Genomic DNA, 24,198 nt, shown 5'->3' with positions numbered 1-24,198 from the left:
ATCATGCCTTTTAAGCAAGTAAATAAACAGACATATAAACATATATTTAAAAAGCATTGAAATCTATTTATTAAGGCTTACCTCCATTAAATTTTATCCTAAGCTTTAAATTATTCGAAATAGAATTGTATCTTAACTGTTTATCTAACATATTGTTTTCAGAGAGTTTTACTTTGCATGTTCTTGAACAACCCCTTTCAATGTTTAAATCAAAAATATTTGTAAAATGCCAAGTCTAAGAGACGAAGGCGGGTCCCTGTTATCACACCCCTGGGCATCTCCTCTGGTCTGGAATGTATCCCAGTGTGTATTAGCAGTGATGCATTCAACAGTGTTATCAACTAGCTCAGGATAGTTCTCTGAAGAATTTAACTTCCTTGTCTGTGGCTTCACACACAGATGATCCTAGAAGGAACATTAAACGGGACCCTATTCATAATGACTCTGGTCTCTTGCAGGGCCTCAGGCAGTACAGGACAACCCGGTTAGGTTTGCATCTTCAGGACCAGAAGGGAGCCTCAAGCTTTGCCCCGCGGAAACAGCCGAGAAGATATGGAACGAGAAGTCAGCGGAGGTGCTGAGCTCAGAACACAAGGACTGGGGTGAAAGACACACTGGAGACAACTCCAGACTTTAGAATTGTCTTTCTTTCTTTCTTGTATTGGTTCTTTCTTAGAGCTAATTTCCTTGAGAGGTTCTGGAATACCATCCTGCTGCTTCCATTGCATAAAGGATTCCTATTTTCTAGAATTCCAGGCTTATGTAGAGACTTCCACATTTGGTCCAATTCTCTGAGTAAACAATTATAATAATAACACCGAGAGCATCTCTTTAATGCTTGATATGAATCAGACATTATTCTAAGGATGTTCTATGTAATAACACCTTGAACTCTGAAAATGGCTCATTTTAGAGATCAGAAAACTGAGGTAGGAATTATCAAATATTTTGGCTAAACCAGTAAGTCAGTGACTCGGTTTTAGAACTGAGTCACTACGGCTTCAAAGCCTGCTCATCTCTCCCAGTAAGAAGTAATTCAGTCAAGCGCTTGGCTGCTATCTGGGCGATTACAAATTCCGTTCCCTCTCCTATGATGGGACTCACTCCCCCTCCCTGTTTTTAATCTGTGTTCCAAGAGGTTAGGTTTCTGCAGTGGACGAAGGGAGGGGAAGCTGTCTTTAATCCTCAAGATGGATATTAAATTAAAGAGAACAAGACTATTGACACAATCTGCATTTCTTACAGATTTACCCAATAATGGAAAGGTCGGTCCGCACACGTCTTGCCCTCATCATCTGCAACACAGAGTTTGACAGTCTTCCCAGGAGAGATGGAGCTCATGTTGATATCAGAGACATGAAGACGCTCCTGGAAGGCCTGGGGTACAGCGTGGATGTGAAAGAAAATCTCACTGCTTTGGTAAAGTCTGCCGTAATGTGGAGGCAATGGTCATGCCCTTTACATTTCTAAAGAATGTTAGAAAGATTGGTTGTAACACCAGAAACTAAATCTCTTGATAATCTAAAATCTAAATTTACTCTTAATCAGTACTTAATGATTCTAACTTTTAGCAAGAGGCTGATGGAATTTTTAACTGGGAAGTGTTCTAGTAACTCAATAATGCCCTTTCTCTTTACTAGGAGTCCCTGAATGACATCCCATAAACTTTTTCACCTTTCTGGGAATCAAAAGTTAAATTTTCTTTTTGTATCTCATCATTTCATATCATGAATTCCTTAAGTGTGTCTTCATTGGATTCCAAGGGGCCATGATAATGAATCGCATGGTCCAAACTCAGTGGTATGGTCTCTTCCAGGACATGAGGAAAGAGCTGAAAGTGTTTGCTGCCCGCCCAGAACACCGGACCTCTGATAGTACTTTCCTGGTGCTCATGTCTCATGGAATCCGGGGTGGCATTTGTGGGAAGAAATACTCTGAAGAAGTCCCAGATGTATTAGATGTCAACACGATATTCCAAACTTTGAACACCATGAATTGCCCAAGTTTGAAGGACAAGCCTAAGGTGATCATTATCCAGGCCTGCCGCGGTGGTGAGTGTTGACGTCTGTTAGAACACAAGATGAATTCCAGTGTTGATCTCATCGTCTGTATGCATCCAGTATTTTTCAGTTTTTCTTTGAGTTTGCTCCTTCATGTCAAAGAATGCCTACTGTCACCAAACAAGATTGTAGTTTCCTTGAATTGTATGATTCATTTGTAGATATTTGTTCCATTTCCAACCAAAGAGAGAACATTTTTAATCTTCAGACTTTGATACTGGGGTGGGATGTTGTTGGAATTCATTGGAAGTTTAGGAGAGTTAAGAGTTATTGAAGATAGCTTTTGAGATGCATGTGTGTATCTGCATGTGAATGAAAGATAGCGATAAGTGAATTAATAAATATAGTTGAATAAATGGAATACTATACAGCCATAAAAATGACAACATAATGCCATTTGCAGCAACATGGATGTCCCTGGTCATTCTAAGTGAAGTAAACCAGAAAGAGAAAGAAAAATACCATATGATATCATTCATATGTGGAATCTAAAAAAAAAAAAAAAAAAAAAAGACAAATGAACTTAAATATAAAACAGAAACAGACTCACAGACATAGAATACGAATTTGTGGTTGCCCAGGGGGAAGGGGGTGGGACGGGACAGACTGGGAGTTTGAGATTTGTAGATACTGACAGGTATATATAGAATAGATAAATGAGTTTATACTGTATAGCACAGGAAATATATACAAGATCTTGTAGTAGCTCACAGTGAAAAAGAATATGAAAATGAATATATGTATATTCATGTATGACTGAAAAATTGTGCTGTACACCAGAAGTTGACACAACATTGTAAGTTGACTATAACTCAATAAAATTTTTTAAAAATGAAAATAAAAATAAATAAAAATAAATAAATGTAGTTGACTAGATGTTTAGGGGAGAAAGTAGTTCTTTTGGCTATTGGAAGTTACAAGAAACCAAATCTTGTCTTTCCAGATAGGGAAGGGGTGGTGTGGTTAAAAGATTCAGCAGAAGCTTCCGGACAAAGTAACTTACTGGATCCAAAAGATTTTGAGGAGGATGCCATTAAGAAAGCCCATGTGGAGAAGGATTTTATTGCCTTCTGCTCTTCAACACCAGGTAATCAGTATCTGTGTAAGATATCTTTCTGGTCATTACCAATGCAGAAACTCACACTTACCTGTTAGAGTGTGGATAACTGTGCTGAGCTTTTTATGAGACTTTTGAAGATTAAGTCAAGCCTTCCTCTCAGTTTTCCTTTCAGTTCCCCTTATCCATAGAGACAAAATAAATGTACATATATTTTTATTAACTTAGTACTTAGTAAAGTCATGCAGTGCAAAATGTTTTCCTGGAACTGTGAGGGGTAAACAGAAATGTATCTATACCGAAATAAATTAGAAACTGACTCCACATACAAAAAGGTCTGCAGTGTTGGGATAATTCCGTGGTTCAATTTGCCTAGACTTGTCTTTATAGAATAATGGTATTTACAGATGGTGTAGGGGGAGGCAGAAAAGCAGACAAGGTGTATTGAATCCCTAAATTAAAGTTGCTTCAACTAGAAGTTTGGAGTGCATGAAACAGAAGAAACCTACCTGATTCTAAATCTAGATTTTGGATTAAGAGGACTATCAATTATATTCTGACTTTGCCATTTAGTACTTTGTAAACCAGTTTTAATTATTTAGCCTCTCTTGGCTTCCTTTGAATTCCTCACTAATATATGTGGATACAAATATTATTGTTGTAAGAATCACATGAGATAAAAGTATGAAATATTAAGCATGACAGAGTAAAGCACACATTAACTGACTGCTGTTATTAAAGACGTAACTCAGTTCAAGATTTCACCTTGAGTTACTTTCCATCTCAAGGTTTAAAGAAAACTTTTTGGAGTTCTTTCACCCACTATGTTTTGGAATTTCTTAGGCATTAATATTCTCTTGATTACCTCTGGCTTTAAGGCCTTGCCTCTGATCACATAGTTTAATTTACAGATTATTTTCTATATTGAGGTACCATCTCTCCGGAGATAGTTTGCTTTTGCATTGTGTTGACCATGTCTTGATGTAGAAATCAATTAGTTTTTTTCAACCATCAAAAACAGTGACACTAGGCAAAACTCCCACACATTTACAGCTTGACTATATTTAACAGATGTTAACAAAATTAGGCTTAACTATTGTTTAAAAGCCTTTGATCCTAGCCTTCCACAAGAGATTTACCTCTGGCCATTAGCCCTTCATTGGCCCCTGGCTTCTTGACATCCATCTTGCTGATTTCTGTCTCCTTTCATTCACTTTCCCCACCCTTCCTTTCCAGGTGATTCTTAGAATCTCCAATTAAGTTGTCTTCAGTTTCCGCTAGTAAACCTAGCTTCGCATTCTCTACCATTAATCTCAGTGACATTGTAGTTCTCTCCTGAAGAAAAGTGACCATCCACTCCCTTAATTTTACAAAGAACTTGCAGATACCTGCCTGCAACTCTCCGCCACCCACTTCCTTTAACTGGAACTAGCCTCCTAAGACAGCTGTAGTTTTAGGTAGGATTTTAATCAATTATTATTATACATTTTATTACCATTTTATTGGCTAAAAGTTTTGGTTAAAGCATATGTCCATGGTTAAATGCACACAGCTATTAATACTTTTTGTTATATGTTTCTTGGCATAATTTTAAAATGGCTTCATGACTTCTGTGTCTGTTCTATTTTGTATAATTATTCTTTTTCATTATGTCTTCTCCATAAGACTTTATTCTCCAATAGAACAATAGAATATTATCTTTCCCCCTTAAATCTTTCCTAGGTGTGTAATTCTTTTCTGTTGGTACCATTTTCATATTTAGTGAACATTTTCTTTGTCTAAATACCTCATGGTCAATGTTACTTGATTTTAATTAAATTATTTATCAAGTAGATAAATTGAAACACTATTAATGTAATTACCTTGTGTAGACTGGGTATTACACATTTCACATTATCCCAGACTCCTGTGATGCATTGCATCTAATCTTAAAGTATCTCTTTGGGGCAGAAAAGATTACCCTCCCCTTTGCAGTCAAGTCCATTGCATTTTGGAGTGTAAAAATCACCGAAGTCAGTAGGTAGCACTCTTGGGATCCACACTCAGGTACTTCTTCCTCAAAGCCCAATCACTTCCCTCCACCCCATTCTGCCTCTCTCTCCCTCTCTATCAGGTTTGGGGACCCCTGAACTCAGAGACCATGCCACTTAACATCTGTACTGTATACACCGTAGTTCGTTTGACTTTAACAATTGTCGAGTATCAGTGAAAATATACACACCGAATGTTGATTATAATCACTAAAAAATGACATGCAATATGTAGGGAACAGCATGGACTCAACAGCCTGCCTCAGCTGGAACAGAAATCTTTAGCCTTCGTCGCTGTGGGCACGCAAGACCGTGCATGAAGTTTGGAATGTGCTTTCTTCACAGATAACGTTTCTTGGCGACATCCCATGTTGGGCTCTCTCTTTATTATTAAACTCATCAAAATCCTGCAAGAACACGCCTGGTCCTGCGACCTGGAGGAAATTTTCCGAAAGGTAAGACCCTTAATACTCCTCACACTTTCCTTCCTTCCCTGTTTGACTGTTCTAGTGGGAAACCGAGGGAGCAGCTCTGGATATGTCTATCTTCTAAAAATGCCCTTCTTCGCAAATGGGTTTTGAGGTTCTTTGCTGAGTCAGCAAATCTGGAAGCTAGTTCCAAGCTGTTATAATCTAGAAAACAACCCCCAGAAAGCAGTCATTTATTTTAACTCCCCTCTTGCCCTGAATAGACAAGTGAGTGGTGTCTAAGTTGCTTGTGTCCATAACGATTGGAGTCTGCAGCAGGTTTTAAAAGTGTGGTCATTCCATTCTTAGATATGCCTATTGCTATGAGTTTGACAGATGCACACCTTTTTTTTTTTAATCACTTATTTTGCTATTTCATTTTTTGCAATTTTTCCAGCTTAAATGAAAATCCCCCCACTCAGAAAAAAAAAAAAAAAATCTACAGACCTTCTTTTCCTTTTAGGTTCGATTCTCATTTGAGCTGCCGGATGGCAAGGCACAGATGCCCACCACTGAAAGAGTGACGTTGACAAGATGTTTCTACCTCTTTCCAGGATATTAAAATTCGTAAGTTACATCAGCGTCTGTGGGCGGATGTGTGTGATGAGGTTGAGGTGAGGCTGGGTGAAGAGTGCTGAACTTCTCCCTGGTTCAGGTCTCAAGGTTTAATATAAGAAACAGAGGGCAATGAAAGGATGCCTTTCTGCTGTGCAGTGCAGGGCACGTTGCATTTCTCTCAGAGTTAAGCAGAGTTAGGGGGCCTTTTCTCAAAGTTACCTGATTAGATTGAGAAGTGGCCTCAGTTTAAATGTTCCTCCCTTTCACCTCAGAAGGCCGAGATTTAGGCATATGATAGACTTTCCTTTTATGAGTGTTTGTAACCCCTCAGTGGAGTGATTTTACAACTTGCATTTCTTTTAGTGGAACTCTATTTTTTATTTTTTTTATGTATCCTTTTCCTACAGAAAGCCAGGACTCCTGTCATTCTGTACCTGTTTTGGAATCATGTATGCAGAAAGCAGACATTTCTTTAAACATTTCAATAAATCTGAAATAAACATGAAAGGCTGTCTGTTGTGTTCTTTTTTTTCCCCCTTCACCACTCTGAGAAAGCAGAGGGTGGAATTTGGAGCAAGCAATGGATTTCGAGTCTTCAGACTTCATATGAACTGAACTGGCTAATAGCAACATTCTTTCTTTCTAGAAATGATTTGCTAAACTTTCTGCTTTAGGGACAGAGATGCAAATTACAGTAGATACCTGACTTCAAAGAATTTGAAGCTCAACAGGAGAGATTCAGAAAAGGTAATGTGATCTGTAACTTACCTGAAATCCCCAGGTTTACCACTGACAAAGCCATGACTACTGTTTACATAATTCTAGCCCTTCCTTAAGGCATTTCAGGAATACAAAGTATTTTGATTCAACTCCAGATGCCTAATAGTTTACAGTTTCATTGAGAAGACAAGACAGTCAATAAACATGAAACCAAATTAGCAGACAGAACCTGACACCCTATGAATAAGTGGCAGGGTGAGCTGTAGGCAAAATAATGTCCCTGTGTAGTGCAGTGATAATGAATTTTGGGTGAAATTTTTCACTTAGCAAGGTTAGACTTACTACTGTTTCACTTGGCAAATATGAGCCTTTTCTAACGCTAACCCATTAACAGTGAAAGCGAGTTTCTGACCTTTTGAACACCTTCAAAGTTGAGCATGCCACAGTCCTTTTTTTTTTTTTTTTTTCCTTTCACTAACTGTACTTCTGGATATATCTCTTTTGTACTATCACATAATAGTTCTACTGCAGCCTGAAACTGTTTTCATAGTCTGTTCACCTTCGGTAAAAATTAAATCTTAAAAGGAAGCTTAGGCAGTTAAAGTGAAAACATGAAAGGAGTGGAGCCGAAGGTTCAGAACTTACTTCAATACAAGTTGAAGATAATAGGGAAGTGGGGAGGGGACGATACTGCCGTGATCAGCACAGTTAAAACAGGAAACAAGTTTTTTGGGAAGCCCTTATCCGGAAACGACAGGGGACTTGTTAGTTTTAACTCCTTCATGATTTGCACTTTTAGGTGAACAGAGGAGAAATACTGAGCGATCAGAAAGAGAAGGACAGAGAAAAGGAGATGTGGAGCCATCAGGAAAGAAAACGAAACAGAGGGAAAAAGCAGTCAGAGGTGCCAACATAGGTTAAACAATGTTTTGTCATTTCATTTTTTCCTTCCAAAAGGAAGAAATGTTTCTTCCCAAAGGGCTGGAAAATCCACTTGCTGACTACAGGGGACTTCCCGACAGTGAACCCAGAAATTCTGAGCTACACTTTCCCAGCCTATGATTAGAAGTCCCCGCCCCACCCCCTACCCCACCCCCAACTAAGGAAATGTTCAGTGACTTTTATTTTCAAGCCTGTACTCCTCTCAAGACAGCAGAAAGGGACTCGGGCTGTTACCTATGGCTGGTAAGTAGGGGTCCTTTTCTCGCCAGGGGTCAGGAGCTTGGGTCTCAGAAGACAGTGTATCCATTGCTCTGTAACAGGCAGAGATATCAAAAGGGAAGTGAGCCAACCCCGTGCAAGCTGAATCTGTCTCCCTCTTAGCTCTGGGTAGCTTGAATTGGGGGACACCACCTTAGAGACACTTAAGACAGTATGGTCTCCGGATATCTCAGAGCCAGGAGGAAGTTAATTCCTTTTTTGCAGCTTCTGGGAATCAAAGTAGGGGGTTGGTAAAGACAAACAGAATAAGTTATTTGTGTTTGAGAAAACTCTGAAAATGTCTAAATGTACTCTGAAGTCTTCTCAGCTTCCTCTTGATTCCATCAACATTGGTCCCCAAATCAGATCAGCGAGCCTTGGAATTCCCACCTTCCTTGCCATCTCCTCTACTGAATTGTACTCTTGGGCTCTATAAAATAACTCCCCTTTTTCCCCTCCTTTCCAGCCCTGGTGCTAAGTGCTCTAGTGCAGTACTTCTTGGACTGCTATCACGGTTTTTAAACTGGTCTCCCTTGCTCCGGGATTTAAGCTCCAGTCCATCCTGCATGCCGCCTTCAGGTCGCACAGCTTACAGAGAGAAGCTGAAAAGCATTAGGGATGGAGTCATGAGCTGTGTATGCAGCTAGTATTCAGGCATGTCACAGCACTTCTCTGGCTTCATCTCACTCATTTGAAAAGGAAAAGGGTCAACTAGATCAGTGGTTTCTAAATTTTAAAACGTATCTGGATAATCTGTAGACATTAAACAAACTTAGAGGGTGGTTAGAGCTCAGTGGTAGAGCACATGCTTAGTGTGCATCAGGGTCCTGGGTTCAATCCCCGGCACCTCCATTAACAAAAAAACAAAACCGAAAACAGACAAAACAAAATGGGTTATTTCCCCTTCCCTAATCCCAGATTACCCAACCATAAATAGACCATAAGCGTTTGTAGTCTTTAAAGATCTATAGATCATTCTTATGTAGCTGGTCTGGGTTTGCCTTCAGATTGTCATAATTAGGCATGATGACCAGTTGGCTATCTTTCATTTCTCACATTCTAGTAGCTACTAGTGCAATCTTCTTAATTAGGACTATGCAACGGCTCTGTATTGCCGTTTAAAAAAAAAGTCTAAACTTGTCAGACAATTTTCTTACCTTTCAAAATATATTTATTCACTTTCCATTAATCCTTCTGAAGCATGATTTCAGCTTCATTAAAAAAATATATTTACTGTATTCACTCCACTCATACTTCCTTTCTGTTGTGGTTCTTTATTTCTTTCATTTTCCCTGTAGTAGAATTCTTTCCAGGGTTTATGTCTCACCTTACACATTTAATTTAAGCTCCTAAAATGATGTAAAGATTGACTGTTTTCTTACCTTCTTCATGATACTAATACAGCATTTGGCTGGGGAGTAATAAATTAAATTCACACTCACGACTGCCTCTTCAGCCAGGCAGGATGACCTCCATGGTTACTGAATTGAAATCAGGGCATCATTAGATAACAGATTTGAGAAACTGAAAAACAGTAGACAAAACAATGTAAAGAGACCCGATAAACATAAACTCATGAGTTCGGTTGCCATTGCTAACTAATTAACACAAATAAGGGAAAACGTGCTAGCTTAGGGAGAAACAAGCTTCCCTGAGGGCACAGACCTCTGACACTCTGTCTTCAGCATCACGGGCAATTCCCTAAAGGAAGCGGCGTGTCATCTGAGATGTGAACAGTCAGCAGTTGGGAATGAAAGGAATGCTGTGTGCAGGAAATTGCACACCTAAGAGCCTTTATTAGGCTTTCTAGAAGCTGAAAGAAGGGCAAAGTGTTTAAAATGTAGTGAGCAAGGTGGGTATAGTAGGAAAGGATGGGGCTGAATGAGAAGACCTCGATTAGATTAAGCTGAGACATCTCATGGTTAAAACTAGATTTCAGAACCCTGACTCTGCTTCATTGTAAAGACTGGCTTCCAAGGGGACAGGAGTATATTTATCAGATTCTTAGAGTCATTAAGGAAGAAAGGATGTTGGCGTAAACTGGAGTAACGAGCAGTTAGAAATGAGAGAAGTGGTCAGATTCTGCAAGTATTTTGCAGATAATTTGAAGTGAGATGGAAAATTAGATATAAAGAAGGAAGAAGAGGTTTAGCAGCACCAGCTTTTGCTGCGTTGGTGTACTTAACGGTAAGGTATCATTTGTCAGCATAGGGAATGCAGCAGATGGATGAAAAAATGAGCAGTTCGGATTTTTACAAAATGAGTTTAATGAGTGTGTGGAACACTGAGAAGGGATGGATACATGAGCCTCAATTTTAGGATCCACCTTGGAGCTGAATCTATAAACCTGGGAATAATTTATTATTTTAAAGTGAATAATTGAAGCCATGAGAACATGTAAATATTTGCTTTTATTGTTTTCCACCGTATTTCTCCCCATACCACTCATTGAGGCAACACTCACCCTTGTTGAGGGCAGAAATCAATAAAACAGAAACCCAGGACTCGGATAGAGTGAATACTTTAGACACTAACCTGCATGTTGTCTGTAAGTCTTCAAACCCTCTGTTCTAGCTCTATACTCTGCTGTAAGACCAGTGTTTTTTGTCACCTTTTCTAAGAGGTCTTTTGTGATGTCACCTGCAAGAATTAGCCAAGTCTTTTCTGAGTCCCTGGATCGCTGTCCATTCTCTTAGGTAACTCTTCACCAAGTCACATGCAATGTAGTTTGAAAGTGGGGACTCTGCGTTCTGAGTTTGAATTCCTTCCCGCCCCCTTACTAAACTATGTGCACTATTCACATAACCTGGATGAAATGCTTAACTAACTTCTCTGTGTCTGTTTCCTTAACTATATCACAGAAATATTGGTCTATCTGTTATACGGAGCTTGAAATGAATTTTAGTGAGACGATTTGTGCGAAGCATTCGAGAACAATGGGGAGTCAATGAATATTAACTATTATTACTGAAGCTGTGCTATGGTTAACTGTATAGAATATGGTGGAAGAGCACGATTTGAATCCTAATTTGTGTGATCTGGACATTTAATTTAAATGAGCTTTACAATAAGGAAAATATTAACCATCACATTGAATTATTGTGAGGGTCCAGCATATTAATATTTGTAAACTATTTTGTACAGAGACTTATAATAACAAAAGCAACAATAATAATAATGATTTACATTACTTTGTATGTATTTCTTTTTTAATCGTAAATGTGTAAGAGATGTTAGCTCTTATTAAACAGACTGATATTTGGTAACGTTTTCGTTATGATTTGTAATTTCCATGTTTCTTTCTCATAATAGTTGCTTAATAAATATTTATTGGGAGAATATTTCACCATAACATGAGCAATGAGGCTGGTGTTTCTGGGCCAAAGTTCTTGTTCAATGTCTTTTCACATTTCGTTTTTTTTTTTTAGAATATGTCGTTTTGTGTCAAGATTATTTTTACATCTAGATGGACTGTATAATTATCATTAGTGATTTAATTAAGAATTGATGATTTATCCTGCCTTCCCATGCACTATCTGTTCAAATAATATCTGTGGTATTACAATAAAATGCTTCTTAATTTGACTTCAATACTCCCCTACAAAAATTCAGATTATCCAGAGGGTAATAAATTAACCTGGTGTCGTATTAATCTACCAATATTGAAAAGTGAGTCATCAGATTATTTTCAATTCTGAATTTTTACTGAGACAAGATCAAATCAAAGGAAACTTTGTATTTCTGACAGAACACAAACACAAAAAAAATCCACTGAAGTTTCTGGAGTCGGCGGGCAAAGAGTTCCTCACTGGCTTCGTAGAGGACTTCATGGAAAAAAATGATGTGAAATTGGAGGAAGCGGAGAAGAAAAAGATTCACGATTTAAAATTCTTGGTGGATTCTATACGACAGAGACGCCATGAGGCAGGTCAAATCTTACTCCAAACCTTCCTTAACACAGACAAAAATGCCACCAGTGTAGAAGGTAAGACTGGACTCATTTACAAGGAATGTCTTAAATTTTTCAGAATCTACTTGACTCTAAGGCCACTCCGCTGTTCTTCATAATCCCTTCCTCCTTTCATTACTAACATACAATTTTCACTAAACCTATCTCTGGTTTTATTAGAGGCCGCCTTGTCATTTGTGGGAAGGGATCCAGTTTCCAATTAGCTGAGAAGCTGAGTCCTTCATAGGACTCAACTCATCGTAATAGCTGGCTGCAGACACTTTGCAGTAAGGGGTACCTGAACTGAAATCAGATGTCTGTCACTCAACACTATGTGACTTCATCCGAGTTGCTCAACGCTCCCTAGGCATCAGCATGAGCATCTGTGACATGGGGACACCTTCAGGAACTTTGTCACCATCTTTGTAAGGCTAGGGTTGTAAATGGCAGGCGTAAGCTAGCAATTCCCAAGATTTTAGCTCTCATTCAGAACTCTCCTCCGAGCTCTAAATACCTTTAGCTGTAGCTACGCGGTCAACAATTCCACCTGAATATTCCCCTGTCTTCATAGAACTAAGATATAGGAAATGAAACACTCGATTCCCTTATCAAATCTATTCCACTTTGATCGCCTTCCCATCTCATTAGACAGGACTATAATCCACTGAGTTTCCCAATCCGGAGCACAACTGTGTCTTCACCAAAGAGTCATAGCTCTTAGCAGAGTGCCAAGCACAGAGCAGACACACAATAAATACAGAATGAGAAGACAAATGGAAAACACTCACCCAATGAAGATTAGTTACCGTAATTATTATTTGGCTTATAATATTTAGATCTTTCCAGTGCTTACTTATTTGTGTGAGTTACAAAATGTGATCAAGAGAACATCCATCAGGTGTCCGATATACTAAAATCTTTCAAAACTTTTGACTTGGATTGAATTATAAACATTATTAGAGTCTGTAATAGCCTCAGACCCAAGTTCACCAGTGATGGGCTCAATTCGCTATAGAGTTTAACCTGAAACCCCAGTCTTGAATACTAGAGTTCATCAATAATAATAAGCAATGATGAACAAAATGCAACATAACTATAGAGACCTCACTTGCTCAAGTGAGCTTTTCCAACAAGCCCTTCTCTATGGAGGAAGCACATGCTCGTCTGATAGATGTCTGCGATGCGTCCTTGTGCAGGTTCATTACTGTCTCTTAAACTTGACATGGGATGAAACTAATTTGGATTTAAAACCAAAATCAGGGATAATTCAGCAAGTAGGAATCAGAACTGAATTAATGGGAACTTCAAAATGATTTTAGCAACTCCAGGAATCACAATGGACCTTAAACTGAAATAACCTATCCCATCAGCAGTCTGCGGCAGGCAGGAGGCAGGTATGGGCCCTTTCATGAAGCATCCAGCAGCCCCCTGGGGCTCTATCTTTACGTGGAATCTCCAGAGGACTCCCAGGCCACCCAGAGAACACTGGCCCAGCAGGCCAGGAAGCTGGGCACACTTACGTAAAAGCCCTGGCCAGTCCTCTTGGTCATGGATACAATTCTGAGGCTTTCTAGTATAGTGCTGAGGAAACCGAGTCGGGGATGGGAAGAATGCAAGCTATCTATTTGTTTATTTTAATAAGCAGTCTGTTTATTTAATATGCACAAAAATATTCAAGAGATGATCACTCGAATTCTACCTCCCAAGGGAGACGGCCTTGTCTTATCTAGTATCAGTCTCATCATTTTTGTTTCAGTTTAAAGAGCTTCCTGAGCATTTAATTAGGTAACGGATACAACTTAGATATTAATTTCTTTATCTAAACTCCTCATTTTCTTACTTCTTTTTGCTGTGCTGTCGAGCTCATCAGAACTGCACTCTAATATTTATTATGTTGTAACGAAAGGACTTATTTTCATGCTAATTTTACTATTAGATAGAAGATAGACATCCTAATTCTCAGTTTTGTCTGTAAATTCTATATCTACACATAAACACATCATGGTCAGGAGGAGATGACATTTGTTAAATTGGAGAGTTCGCCAAGCCTGTAAATGACCTGGAAACAGGAGACTTTCGATAACAAAACATACCCTCTGACCAGGGACTACGCCGGGACCTCAGACATCTCCATATTGGAAGGATGTTCTGGAGTCTGAAGGGAGAGTATGTATCACTGCTTAATCTACAAAAGTAAATGTTCAGAAAGTTTGGTGCTCTTAAAGACTTACCATTCGCCGCATCCCCAGAGCTTAGATTTTTAGCATACTTTTTAGAAAGACATTTATCAGAAAAAATTATTTAAAAATTAATGGAAACAAATGAGTGAAGTAGGAAAAAAAAAGCATAACATTTAAAATCTGAAAATTTTATACAGGATAATACTGCTTTTCTAATTTAAATAAAATAAAATCAGACAATGTAGTGGTTGGTTCATGTAACAACATAAAGGTTTATTTCTTTAATAGACAAAAATCTGGTTACCTTAGGTCTTAGAAAACTTCTCTTCTGATTTCTGTTTGTGGTTTCCTCTTTCTTCCTTCTCCGCGGGAAGACTCTGGACTTTCCCAGTCTCTTGCACAAACTCAAGTAAAACGAAACTGTTTCAGATACTTCATTTCTCAAGAGATTAGGTCAGGGTGAGTCAGAAACAAAAATTATTTCCTCCCATTGTAAAACATGGGCTGAGAATTTTGTGTATGTTGTGGGAATTAGGAGTTCACTCGGGATGATATGCTATCCAACATAAAAGCTACTGGGCATAGGTGGCTTTTAAGTGCTTGAATTGTGGCTAGCAACACATGGTGAGATGATAATATTTTGGGTATATTATGTTAAACAAAATGTATCATCAAATTAATTGAATTTATCTATTTTTATTTAATATGGATACTAGAAAATTTAAAACTGTACGTGTGACTCAACAGTATTTCTAATAGATGGCACTCTGATGAATATTTACTCAAGGTCCTCCTGCTCAGAGACAATAGGAAGTCCACATAAAACAATTGGAAAAATTAGACTAGTTTTGCTGAGTACAGAAATGCTAAATTTAGCCCCATATTTATTTAGGTGTTTTCCTCAGAACTATCAGAATCTATTATTGCAATTTTTGCATGGACCTGCTTTCACACCAAGGATTTCTCCCTCTTTCTCTGTCAAAATACATCTATCTGCTCATACTAGAGGTCAGCTACAACCATGACCCCTACTTGTTAAAACCCTTTTTTCCCAGGATTTCTCCTCTCTGGCAGTTTTCTTAGGTGATAACAGGGTCGCAGGGACAGATACCACAATTCATATTGTGTGATGTGTCTTGCAGCTCCTGCAGAAATTGAGGCTGGACCGGATGAGTCAGAAGAAGCTACCCTGAAGCTTTGCCCTCATGAGGAATTCCTGAAACTGTACAAAGAAAGGGCTGGAGAGGTGCTGTGCTCTGTACACAAAATAGAGAAAGCAAAAACAAGTGTTTTCACTAATTACACGATTTCTTAAAGCACTAATTACAGAGTGGCAGGGGTGGGGACAGGGGTAATCTTTTTCATAGATGCTTTGAACAGTAGGAAATCACATGGTCTCACCCAGATTCCAATCCTCTTTCAATCTTATGATAAAATGCAGATCTCTCTCTCTCTCTCTCTTTTTTTTCATTTATTTGTTTTCATATATATATTTGGGACTATTATTAGAATTCTAGCTGTAGTCATAGAATCAAAATATTTATAAGATAATGTGGCTGAGTAATAATTGTTTGCATTCTAACGAAAAAAATTAAAGACTGCAAAGCATTAGAAGTTGATGTGTTAAAAATGCTACCAAAATAATAGTGTTCCTCAAGGCAAAGAATATTGGTGTATTTATTTTCAGCTGGGTCCAGTGGTAAATGTCTCATGGGTTTCATTAAATTTGATCTGAACCTTGAGTGTTGGGAAAGTTTTGACTAGATGGAGAAGAAAGAGGAGAAGGCGAGGGTAGGAACTGTTCTGGTCTCTTCTAGATTCTTGCTTAGCCATCACAAATGTGATCTGGATCCTGTCTGGGCTCCTGAAAAGTAATCCACTTCCAATATACCCTTCCGCTGTCAACTCAATTCCTTACCAAAAGAGGGGAGGCGGTGTCTTCTAGTACAGGAGAGGAGAGGGAACTATGTGAGTCCTTAAAAGCAACAGTGGTTGGTGTATGAAGGTCTAAGAGAGAAGTCAAACTCACTGCATATCTACTTTCTGCAGATCTATCCAATAAAGGAGAGGAAGGATCGAACTCGTCTGGCTCTCATTATATGCAATACAGAGTTTGAGCATCTTCCTGTCAGGGACGGGGCTGCCCTTGACATCACAGGAATGAAGGGGCTGCTTGAGGGCCTTGGCTACAGTGTGGATGTGGAAGAGAGGCTCACCGCCAAGGTAAGGGCACCTTGTGCACCCCAAACACACATAAATTCAACGCATAGCTTCTTACTAACAAGCATGCTTTGTAATGTTAAGCAAATACTTTAACCACTGTAGATCTCACTTCTGTGTGTGTGTGTGTGTGTGTGTGTGTGTGTGTCTAAGTGTGCGAATGTGTGCTATAAATCAAAATTATTAGGAGAGGTGATATCTCTGTCTCCATACAGCTCCAAATGTCCTCAATTTCATAAAGCTGGACGAAGAGTGATTGGCATGTGTACCCACACAGTTCTTAGTTCTAACGTGGGATGACTGAGATTCAGCCCCAGTGTTCCCCAGAAAACTCCAGAATAATGAATGTTACCAGGAGTGTACTCACCATGTAAATACTGAGTCCTGACTGTGTCCCAGGGGCAATTCCTGGCGTTGGGGATGGGTTTGTAAATGAGACTGAAGGGTCCCAGCTCACACTGATGTAGGTTCACTCGGCAGGGGTGATCAAACTATAACAAAACAGAAAATTTCGGAAATTTGATGTGTCTATGTGTCTCTAAGATTGAACAGAAAGTGAAAAGCAAGTGAAAAGGAAAAAAGGAAACGTAAGAACAAACCGGTGTGTGGGAAGTAATAGCATTTGATGGGATGGCTAGTGAGAACAGATTTGAGGAGATAATATAGGAGCTGTCATATGACTATCAGAGACATGCTAGCTCTGGAAAGACATGAATGAAATACATTCCACGCAGGGATGACTGCAAGTGAGAAGTGTGAACTGCACATGAAACTAGTGTGTGAAAAGTACAGAAAAACCAGTGTGACTAGAGCCTAGAGAAGGAGGAAGGAGGGCAGCAGGAAGAAGTATGCATATGTCAGAAGTTTTATTTTATTCTAAGTACAGTGGGAAGTGTTTTAGAAGGGAGGTGATTATGATACATTTATTATTCAAGGTTCTTATTAAGTATTGAGAGAAAAAACAGAGATGGAAGGGAAAATATATTAGTGACAATAAGCAAAGGTAAAATATATCAAGAGGACGGGCTACATCATGTCATCAAGAACAAAAAGTGGAACCCACTGATCCATTATAGAAAGAGAAATAAAAGAGCGACCACTGCGTGACGCATCGTGATTGGAACTCACAGACGTCTCTGACACTGCTCATGATAAAGAGGAGGAGGTCAGGTTAGGTTTAATGCTTATCCTGCTACAGTAAGACTCTGTGGGCTTTTTCAGGACATGGAATCAGTGCTGCGGAGGTTTGCTGCCCGCCCAGAGCACAAGTCTTCAGACAGCATGTTCTTGGTGCTCATGTCTCACGGCATCCTGGATGGCATCTGCGGAAAGACGCACAGTGATGAGAAACCAGATGTGCTGCCTTACGATACCATCTTCCGCATCTTCAACAACCGCAACTGCCTCAGTCTGAAGGACAAACCCAAGGTCATCATTGTCCAGGCCTGCAGAGGTGGTGAGTCCTGAGATGAAAAGTTCAGAGGCCATAAAGTTACTTACACAGAGGACTGTAACGTATATTTCATTTCTAGGAGAAACCATCTTAGACCCCATCCAGTGCAAAAAAAAAAAACTCAACTGAATTATTAGGAAATTCCATCTAGGGGGCTGGTATCATAAGAATTTGTCTTGACAGCTGAGAAATTTCCATTCAGTTTAATCCAAGTTAAGTGGTGAAGAGACCAGAATCCTCAAATCAAAGTTAAACACAAATATGCTGACCTTGGAATGAAGTTCTCTTATGGACAGCTTTACTTGTAAACTTGTAAATGTTTTACAGACATTTTGACGATCTCTGGCTTGAAAAGAATTTCATTTGAAAGTGGGACTATTATGCAACAGCAGCACTGTTTTTTTTGTTGTTGTTGTTTTTTCCTCATACATTATTGAAAGGGAAGTGAGTAGGGAGATGAGGGAACTTGGGGTTGCAGTTAAATTTTTCTTTTCTTTTCTTTTCTTTTTTTTTCTGACTCCCAGTTGCCTTTTCACTTTTTGGTGCAGCGTTCAAAGAGGAAAAGCAGAAATAATTCAGCTATAAAGTGATAACTATGCTCTGAGATTATGCAGATAAGGCTTTAACTCCTTTGTTATTCTCGGCAAATGGGTTCTTCCAGTTTTACCACACTGCCACTATTTACTGACATGGTGCTGTCACTATGAATTGGCACAATGCTCAACAGCACTAGAGAGAGGCAAGATGCGGGTGGGGTGGAGATGCCACCACTCGCGCGCACGTGTGTGTGTGTGTGTGTGTACGAAACTAGTTAGAATAAACATTGTAAAAGAATGAGGTAGGCAGTTGTAATAATCACGCTGAGGGAGGCACAATGCACAGAAGGTTGATGTCTCTACAGCAAATCGGGGAGAATTGTGGGTCAGTGACGCCCCTCCAGCACGCTTGGCAGACAGCTCTTCAGAGCCTCCTGACAACCTGGAGGAAGATGCCGTTTACAAGACGCATGTGGAGAAGGACTTCATTGCTTTCTGCTCCTCCACCCCACGTACGTGTGTCTCTCAGTTGCTGACAGTGATCTGTGGGTCTGAAGCTACCCCTGCTTGATTCTGGAAAATCAAGATAGTCTCAATGCAGCAATGATTTAGTAAAAATTTTGAGTGCTGTCAAAATATTCTACTTTTTTTCCCACTTTTAAAAATTGACTTTGATTATACATTGGTTGTATTTTAGAGCCAAAGGGATAGCAAACATTAAAACAACTGAATACAAGAAAACCCCTTCACCATTACAACAGTTAAAAACAAATGATCAGTTTTCTATTAACTTCATTTAAGGTTTTGAGTAGAATTTGTATGGACCTAGGGACTGATTGTTCTTTCTGAAAAATTATCATCTATAAGGCATTTTTTTTTTTTACCGTATTTCCCATCTGGATGCCAGTTAGAGTAGTGTCATAATGTGCCCCAGCAAGAAGGGAGATGCCCTTTAAAAAGAGGAAGAAAATGATACAACGGGGTTATCAGACCTGATAACAGGGGAGCAGTGCTTAGTCCTTGACCTCTAGGTAATCATCTTAAGAAGACTTATATTGGAGTGTTTCTAATTTGCAAATTTTATTTTAAGTCCTTTTACCACTTTATAAAGGTATAAATAATATATAAAAAGCTGTATGTATTTAATATATATGTATCTTAACGAGTTTGGAGATAAGTACATACCTGTGAAACCATTACCACTATCTATGCCAAAAATATATTCCTCCCCTCCAAAAGTTTAGTCTAGACCTGTCCTTTTATTTTGTTCACTGTGTTGTGAAAGACAGCATGATATGCAATCTGTAAACAACTGCTTGTGTGAACATGGGGAATTTTTTCATCCTTCTGAGCTCCTATTCCTTCCTCTGTAAAATGAGATAATTACAGTTATCTCTCAAGCCTCCTTTCAGAGCAAAGTGAATAAACATTAGTGACATACTAGAAAGTCAATCCCCAAAATACAATGTAATCACTATGTAATGTTCTGCAGCTTTGATGAGCTGCCCCTTTAGTTCATGGAACGTCTTCATGGAAATTGAGTTCATGGAAGATTCTTCCCCTAAACACGTCAAGAAACTTCCCAAGCTATGCTTAAAAAGACAAAAAAAAAAAAAAAAAAAAAAAAGGTGGAAAAAAATAATGGTGAAGGCCACAACTCAAGGCTTATCACTCCTTATCTTCATAGATAATGTATCCTGGAGAGATATCACAAAGGGCTCTCTCTTCATTACACAACTCATCACATGCTTCCAAAAATACGCTTGGCGCTGTCACCTAGAGGAAGTATTCAGGAAGGTAAGCTTCTCTTTCCTCTTCTAATCAATTACTTTGTTCAGGATGGCTCTACTATCATTCGCCTTTCAGGTGACAGTAACAGACTTTGCAAGACAAACAGAAGAGTTGTACCTGGTTTCTGTAATTCAGGTGTTCAAATTCTGATTTAGGGGAAAAAAAATGATGTCAATGCCCCACAGCAGAAGATCAAAATAGAACAAAATATTATAACATATGAACTTGTATGTCATGGACTATAAGTCCTTAAAATTCAAAGAATTGGAAGTATCTTGAATTAAGTTTCATTGATTTATTTATGAAATAAATATATATTTTGGGTGGTCTATTGGTAATGGCTTCGATCCCAGTCATGCAGGGTTAAATTAGACATATGTGACCTAAGGCTGTGTAGAACCAACATGCTTGTGAGAGATGGATACTGACCAAGTAGGTCAACAACAACAAAAAGTGTGTGATGCAGACTGTGATAGGAGCCATGAAGAAAAAGACCCAGGACACATGCAAGAGGGTACAGGAGAAAACATGTTTTGAATGGAGTGGTCCAGAAAGAAAGACTTGCTTCTCCTGCCCCAACTCAGGACATCCCTTATCTCCCACTTCCTTCCTAGTTCATCTTCCTCCATGGCTTTTACCACCACCCACCCAATATATACTCTTGTTGTTTGTTTTTTACTTGTATTTACTCACTTGAATGCAAGTTTCATGAAGCAGGGATTTGTTCAACACCACAATATGCCGGCACATGGGAATTAATATTCATTGACTAAGTAAATGCATGAATGAATGGGTAGATGCCCTCTCTCTTTTTTAGAGAGGAGGGGATTAGTATTAAGAACGTGGGGAAGGGTGTTTATTCTTAAACTAAAACCATAGAGAAGAGTAGCACTCCCATGGGAAAGGAGGGATATACCTTAAGGAGTTGGAGAAGATTACACAGTAACAGAAGTCAGGGTCTCTGTGAGTAGGAACTTAGTCCTATTGGATAAATAGTATTTAGACATTGTAATTTCAAGAGAATTCTTAGAAAAATATTGGAAATAGTGGATCTAGGGTAAGTAGGATCTTACTGATCAGTCTATGGCAAAAGATTTCCAAGGTCAGCTTGTTGGTGGGGATGTGAAAATTGTTCATTGTTCAGGCCTTAAGGACAAAATCCTGGGGCTTAAGCCTTTTTGAGTTGAGAAGTAAGCCTTGCTGGAGGTCGAAGAGAGAGAATCTGAGGTCCAGTTATCAAGAATGGACACCAATGGATAATCAGTCATCAGATATGGAAAGTAGAGGAAATGCAGTTGGAAAAGATTGGATTAGGCATAAAGTGCATCCATTCTGAGATAAAGAACATATTCTGACATTCAGTGTCACTTCTAATAGGTAAGGTAGCAGTGACAGGGAGTTCGAACGTCCATGAGCTTGGTTCCATCAATATTAGGAACATCTTTCATTCCAATAATTTTCTGGCTCATTGTGCAGAATGTTTTCTGAGAGTGCATACGAAGTATGTGTCATCTAGAACCTCTTTTTGTCTCTAGGTACAACAGTCATTTGAAAAACCAAATGTTAAAGCCCAGATGCCCACCATTGAACGACTGTCTATGACAAGATATTTCTACCTCTTTCCTGGCAATTGAAAATAGTAAGTATCAAACGTTGTTGCTGGCAGATAAAATAAATGGGAGATTTAATATAATATATATTAAGGATGAGGTCGGAGGTCCAATGGCCAATGACAGCCCATTTCTCGCGTGGTCAGATTTGTGTTCCTTGTTGATGTAGTTGGGTGATTAGTTGCTATTTTTTACTCTACTTACATGCATTTGGATATCTCTCCTTCTCCATAATTATCAATCAGTCAATCAATCAATCAGTCAGGCAAGCCAAACCAAGATAGGAAGTAATAAACAATGAAGGACAAGGGTAGCAACTATTAAAATGGAAAGGTACTCAGACTCCTTATATTACTTATATTCATCTCTCTCTCTCTCTCTCACACACACACACACACTGAGTTACCAAATATTGCCTCAGATCCTAAAAATACAGAAACCAGAGGAGAAGACTCCAGAGAAAGCAGGACTGCGGTCCTCTGAGTACAGGTGTCACATTACTGACACTGACTACCATAACCATACAATATCAAACACATCCTGGGCTGAAAATTTTGTGTCAGTGCTAACTCTGGTTCTCTGACTCTTCTCACAGTGTAGCCCACAGAACATTCAGTGTCAGTTCTCAGATTCTTAATTACCACCCAGAAACCTTTTCAATCACCCATGTTAACATTTAAACAACTTTTTGGTCAAAATATTTTAGAATGAGTATGTCAAGTTTTGACCCAACAATTACTTTACTCACTGGTAACTGCTTTATATCACACGATCTTATAAGAATATTGTGAATTTCCCTCTCAGAAGCATAATTAAATTGTACATCATAGTAAACTCTATCTCAATACTTTAAATATGTACCCACCATCTGCTACCCCTGGTTTCTGACACCTTGGTTGCATAAGTGCAAAGATACTTCAAACGAACAGCTTTTAGTGCCTAATTCGTCCAACAGACCCATATTTAGGGATTGAATTATTTATTTGACTAATATTTATCAAGCACTTTGTATGTTCCAGGTTCTATTCTAGATACTTGGAATATGCCAGTGAAAAAAATTAATGGAATCCTTGCTCTCAGAAAGCTCATACTCTAGAGAGTGAAGACAGACTCTAAATACACAACAAGTAAATATATTTTATGTCAGAGAGTGGTAAGAGTTAAGGAGAAAAATAAACAAAGAGGCCAAAGGGACACAAAAAGGTGGATACTGTATTGTTATAGATACATTATTCAGGAAAGGCTGTTTTACAGTGATGAAATGATGAAACCAGAACAGAGAACAGGCAGAGCAGGAGAGTGAGCCTGTGATTCTATGCAGGAAAAGTATCTCAGCACAGGAGATAGGACGTGCAAATGCCCTGAGGAAGAAATGTGTTTAAGATGTTTAAAGAACTGCAAGAAGGCAGTGAGCTGAAGGAGAATGAGAGTGGGGAACATGGCAGAGTAACATTCAGAAAAATGGTGGGAAGCTTGATCACATGAGCCATGGTGATCAAAAGGCAAATGTTTTAAAATATTTTATCCTGAGTCATGTAGGAAATCCTTCAAATGCTTTTAAATAGAGAAATGACAGAATCTAATGCAGATTTTGCAAAGATCCCTCTGAGTACTTTTTGGTGGATAGAGTATAAAGGTTAAGAGATAGATGCCAAGGGAAACAGCAAAAGTGTACAGAATAAGATCAAAGAAGCATCATGATAAGGTACGGATTGAAAGCTTCCAGAGATTACTACTTTAACCTTCTGTTCTTTTTCTCTTCTTCAGAAAATCACAGGCAGTCTGGCCCTTTATCAACTTCAAGAAGCACCATTTATTACCAGTACATTACACATGTTTAACTTCTGGCTTTCAGTAAAAATGAAAACAAGTGAACTGTGTTTTGGGGGTCTTCTAAGAGAGAATAGAATTTCAACTCAAATGGCAGATGAGCGGAAATGAAGTGGAAGAAGTAAACTGGATTTTCTAGCTTTATGACTCATATCATATTTGCACTTTATTGAGTGAAGGAAACTGACCATGATTTGGTGTCAGCAACAGAGTGAAAAAAGTTGGTGCCCATCTGGATATGAGAACTATAAACTGGTCAGCTTCTTTTTTGCACATCCATCAAATCCTGACTCTAGAATGGTCCAGAATAAGCTTTCTAATTTATCCTTTAGCCCAAATCATAATGAACTCATTTATTTTTCTTCAGCAAGTTATTATGATTTTAGCAAATTGTACCTATGTATCTTTCTTTCTTCTTGCCTATAAGTTAATTCATTTTCTTGATGATTATCTCTTTAGATTTCCAAGCTTCAGCAAAATTGTATTATTTAACAAACACTTGGTTATTGTTTAAAATAAATTGAGATTTTGGTTTAA

The 24,198-nt window shown here is 38.7% G+C and overlaps 2 protein-coding genes and 1 long non-coding RNA gene across 4 annotated transcripts in view; 2 read left to right on the top strand and 1 right to left on the bottom strand.

The window, feature by feature from the left end:
• CASP1 (caspase 1) overlaps window positions 1-6,679 on the top strand; it is a 12,375-nt gene extending 5,696 nt beyond the window's left edge. For both annotated transcript variants that reach the window (XM_010993435.3, XM_064492856.1), the window contains exons 4-10: window positions 459-574; window positions 1,246-1,419; window positions 1,817-2,051; window positions 3,004-3,147; window positions 5,493-5,602; window positions 6,078-6,181; window positions 6,580-6,679. In XM_010993435.3, the coding sequence (XP_010991737.1) occupies window positions 459-574; window positions 1,246-1,419; window positions 1,817-2,051; window positions 3,004-3,147; window positions 5,493-5,602; window positions 6,078-6,176 (878 nt within the window). In that variant the 3' untranslated portion in view covers window positions 6,177-6,181; window positions 6,580-6,679. The remainder of the gene's footprint in view (window positions 1-458; window positions 575-1,245; window positions 1,420-1,816; window positions 2,052-3,003; window positions 3,148-5,492; window positions 5,603-6,077; window positions 6,182-6,579) is intronic.
• On the bottom strand, window positions 2,283-14,898 carry LOC116155425 (uncharacterized). Its single transcript, XR_004139374.2, has 5 exons — window positions 14,526-14,898; window positions 9,535-9,616; window positions 8,069-8,145; window positions 3,209-3,297; window positions 2,283-2,362 (listed from the first exon to the last, which is right to left on the bottom strand). It is a non-coding gene; the product is annotated as an uncharacterized LOC116155425 (long non-coding RNA).
• Window positions 7,951-24,198, top strand: LOC105100419 (caspase-13). The gene is made up of 9 exons (XM_010993436.3): window positions 7,951-8,077; window positions 11,841-12,077; window positions 15,364-15,467; window positions 16,271-16,444; window positions 17,663-17,897; window positions 18,796-18,942; window positions 20,118-20,227; window positions 21,757-21,860; window positions 23,599-24,198. Exons 1-8 carry the CDS (start codon window positions 8,071-8,073, stop codon window positions 21,853-21,855), a joined length of 1,113 nt encoding a protein of 370 aa, XP_010991738.1. The 5' UTR covers window positions 7,951-8,070; the 3' UTR covers window positions 21,856-21,860; window positions 23,599-24,198.

This window comes from Camelus dromedarius, chromosome 12 (genome assembly GCF_036321535.1).
Source record: "Camelus dromedarius isolate mCamDro1 chromosome 12, mCamDro1.pat, whole genome shotgun sequence".
NCBI classification, from domain to species: domain Eukaryota; kingdom Metazoa; phylum Chordata; class Mammalia; order Artiodactyla; family Camelidae; genus Camelus; species Camelus dromedarius.
Note: the sequence above shows the minus strand (reverse complement) of the source record. Positions and strands in the feature narration are given on the sequence as shown.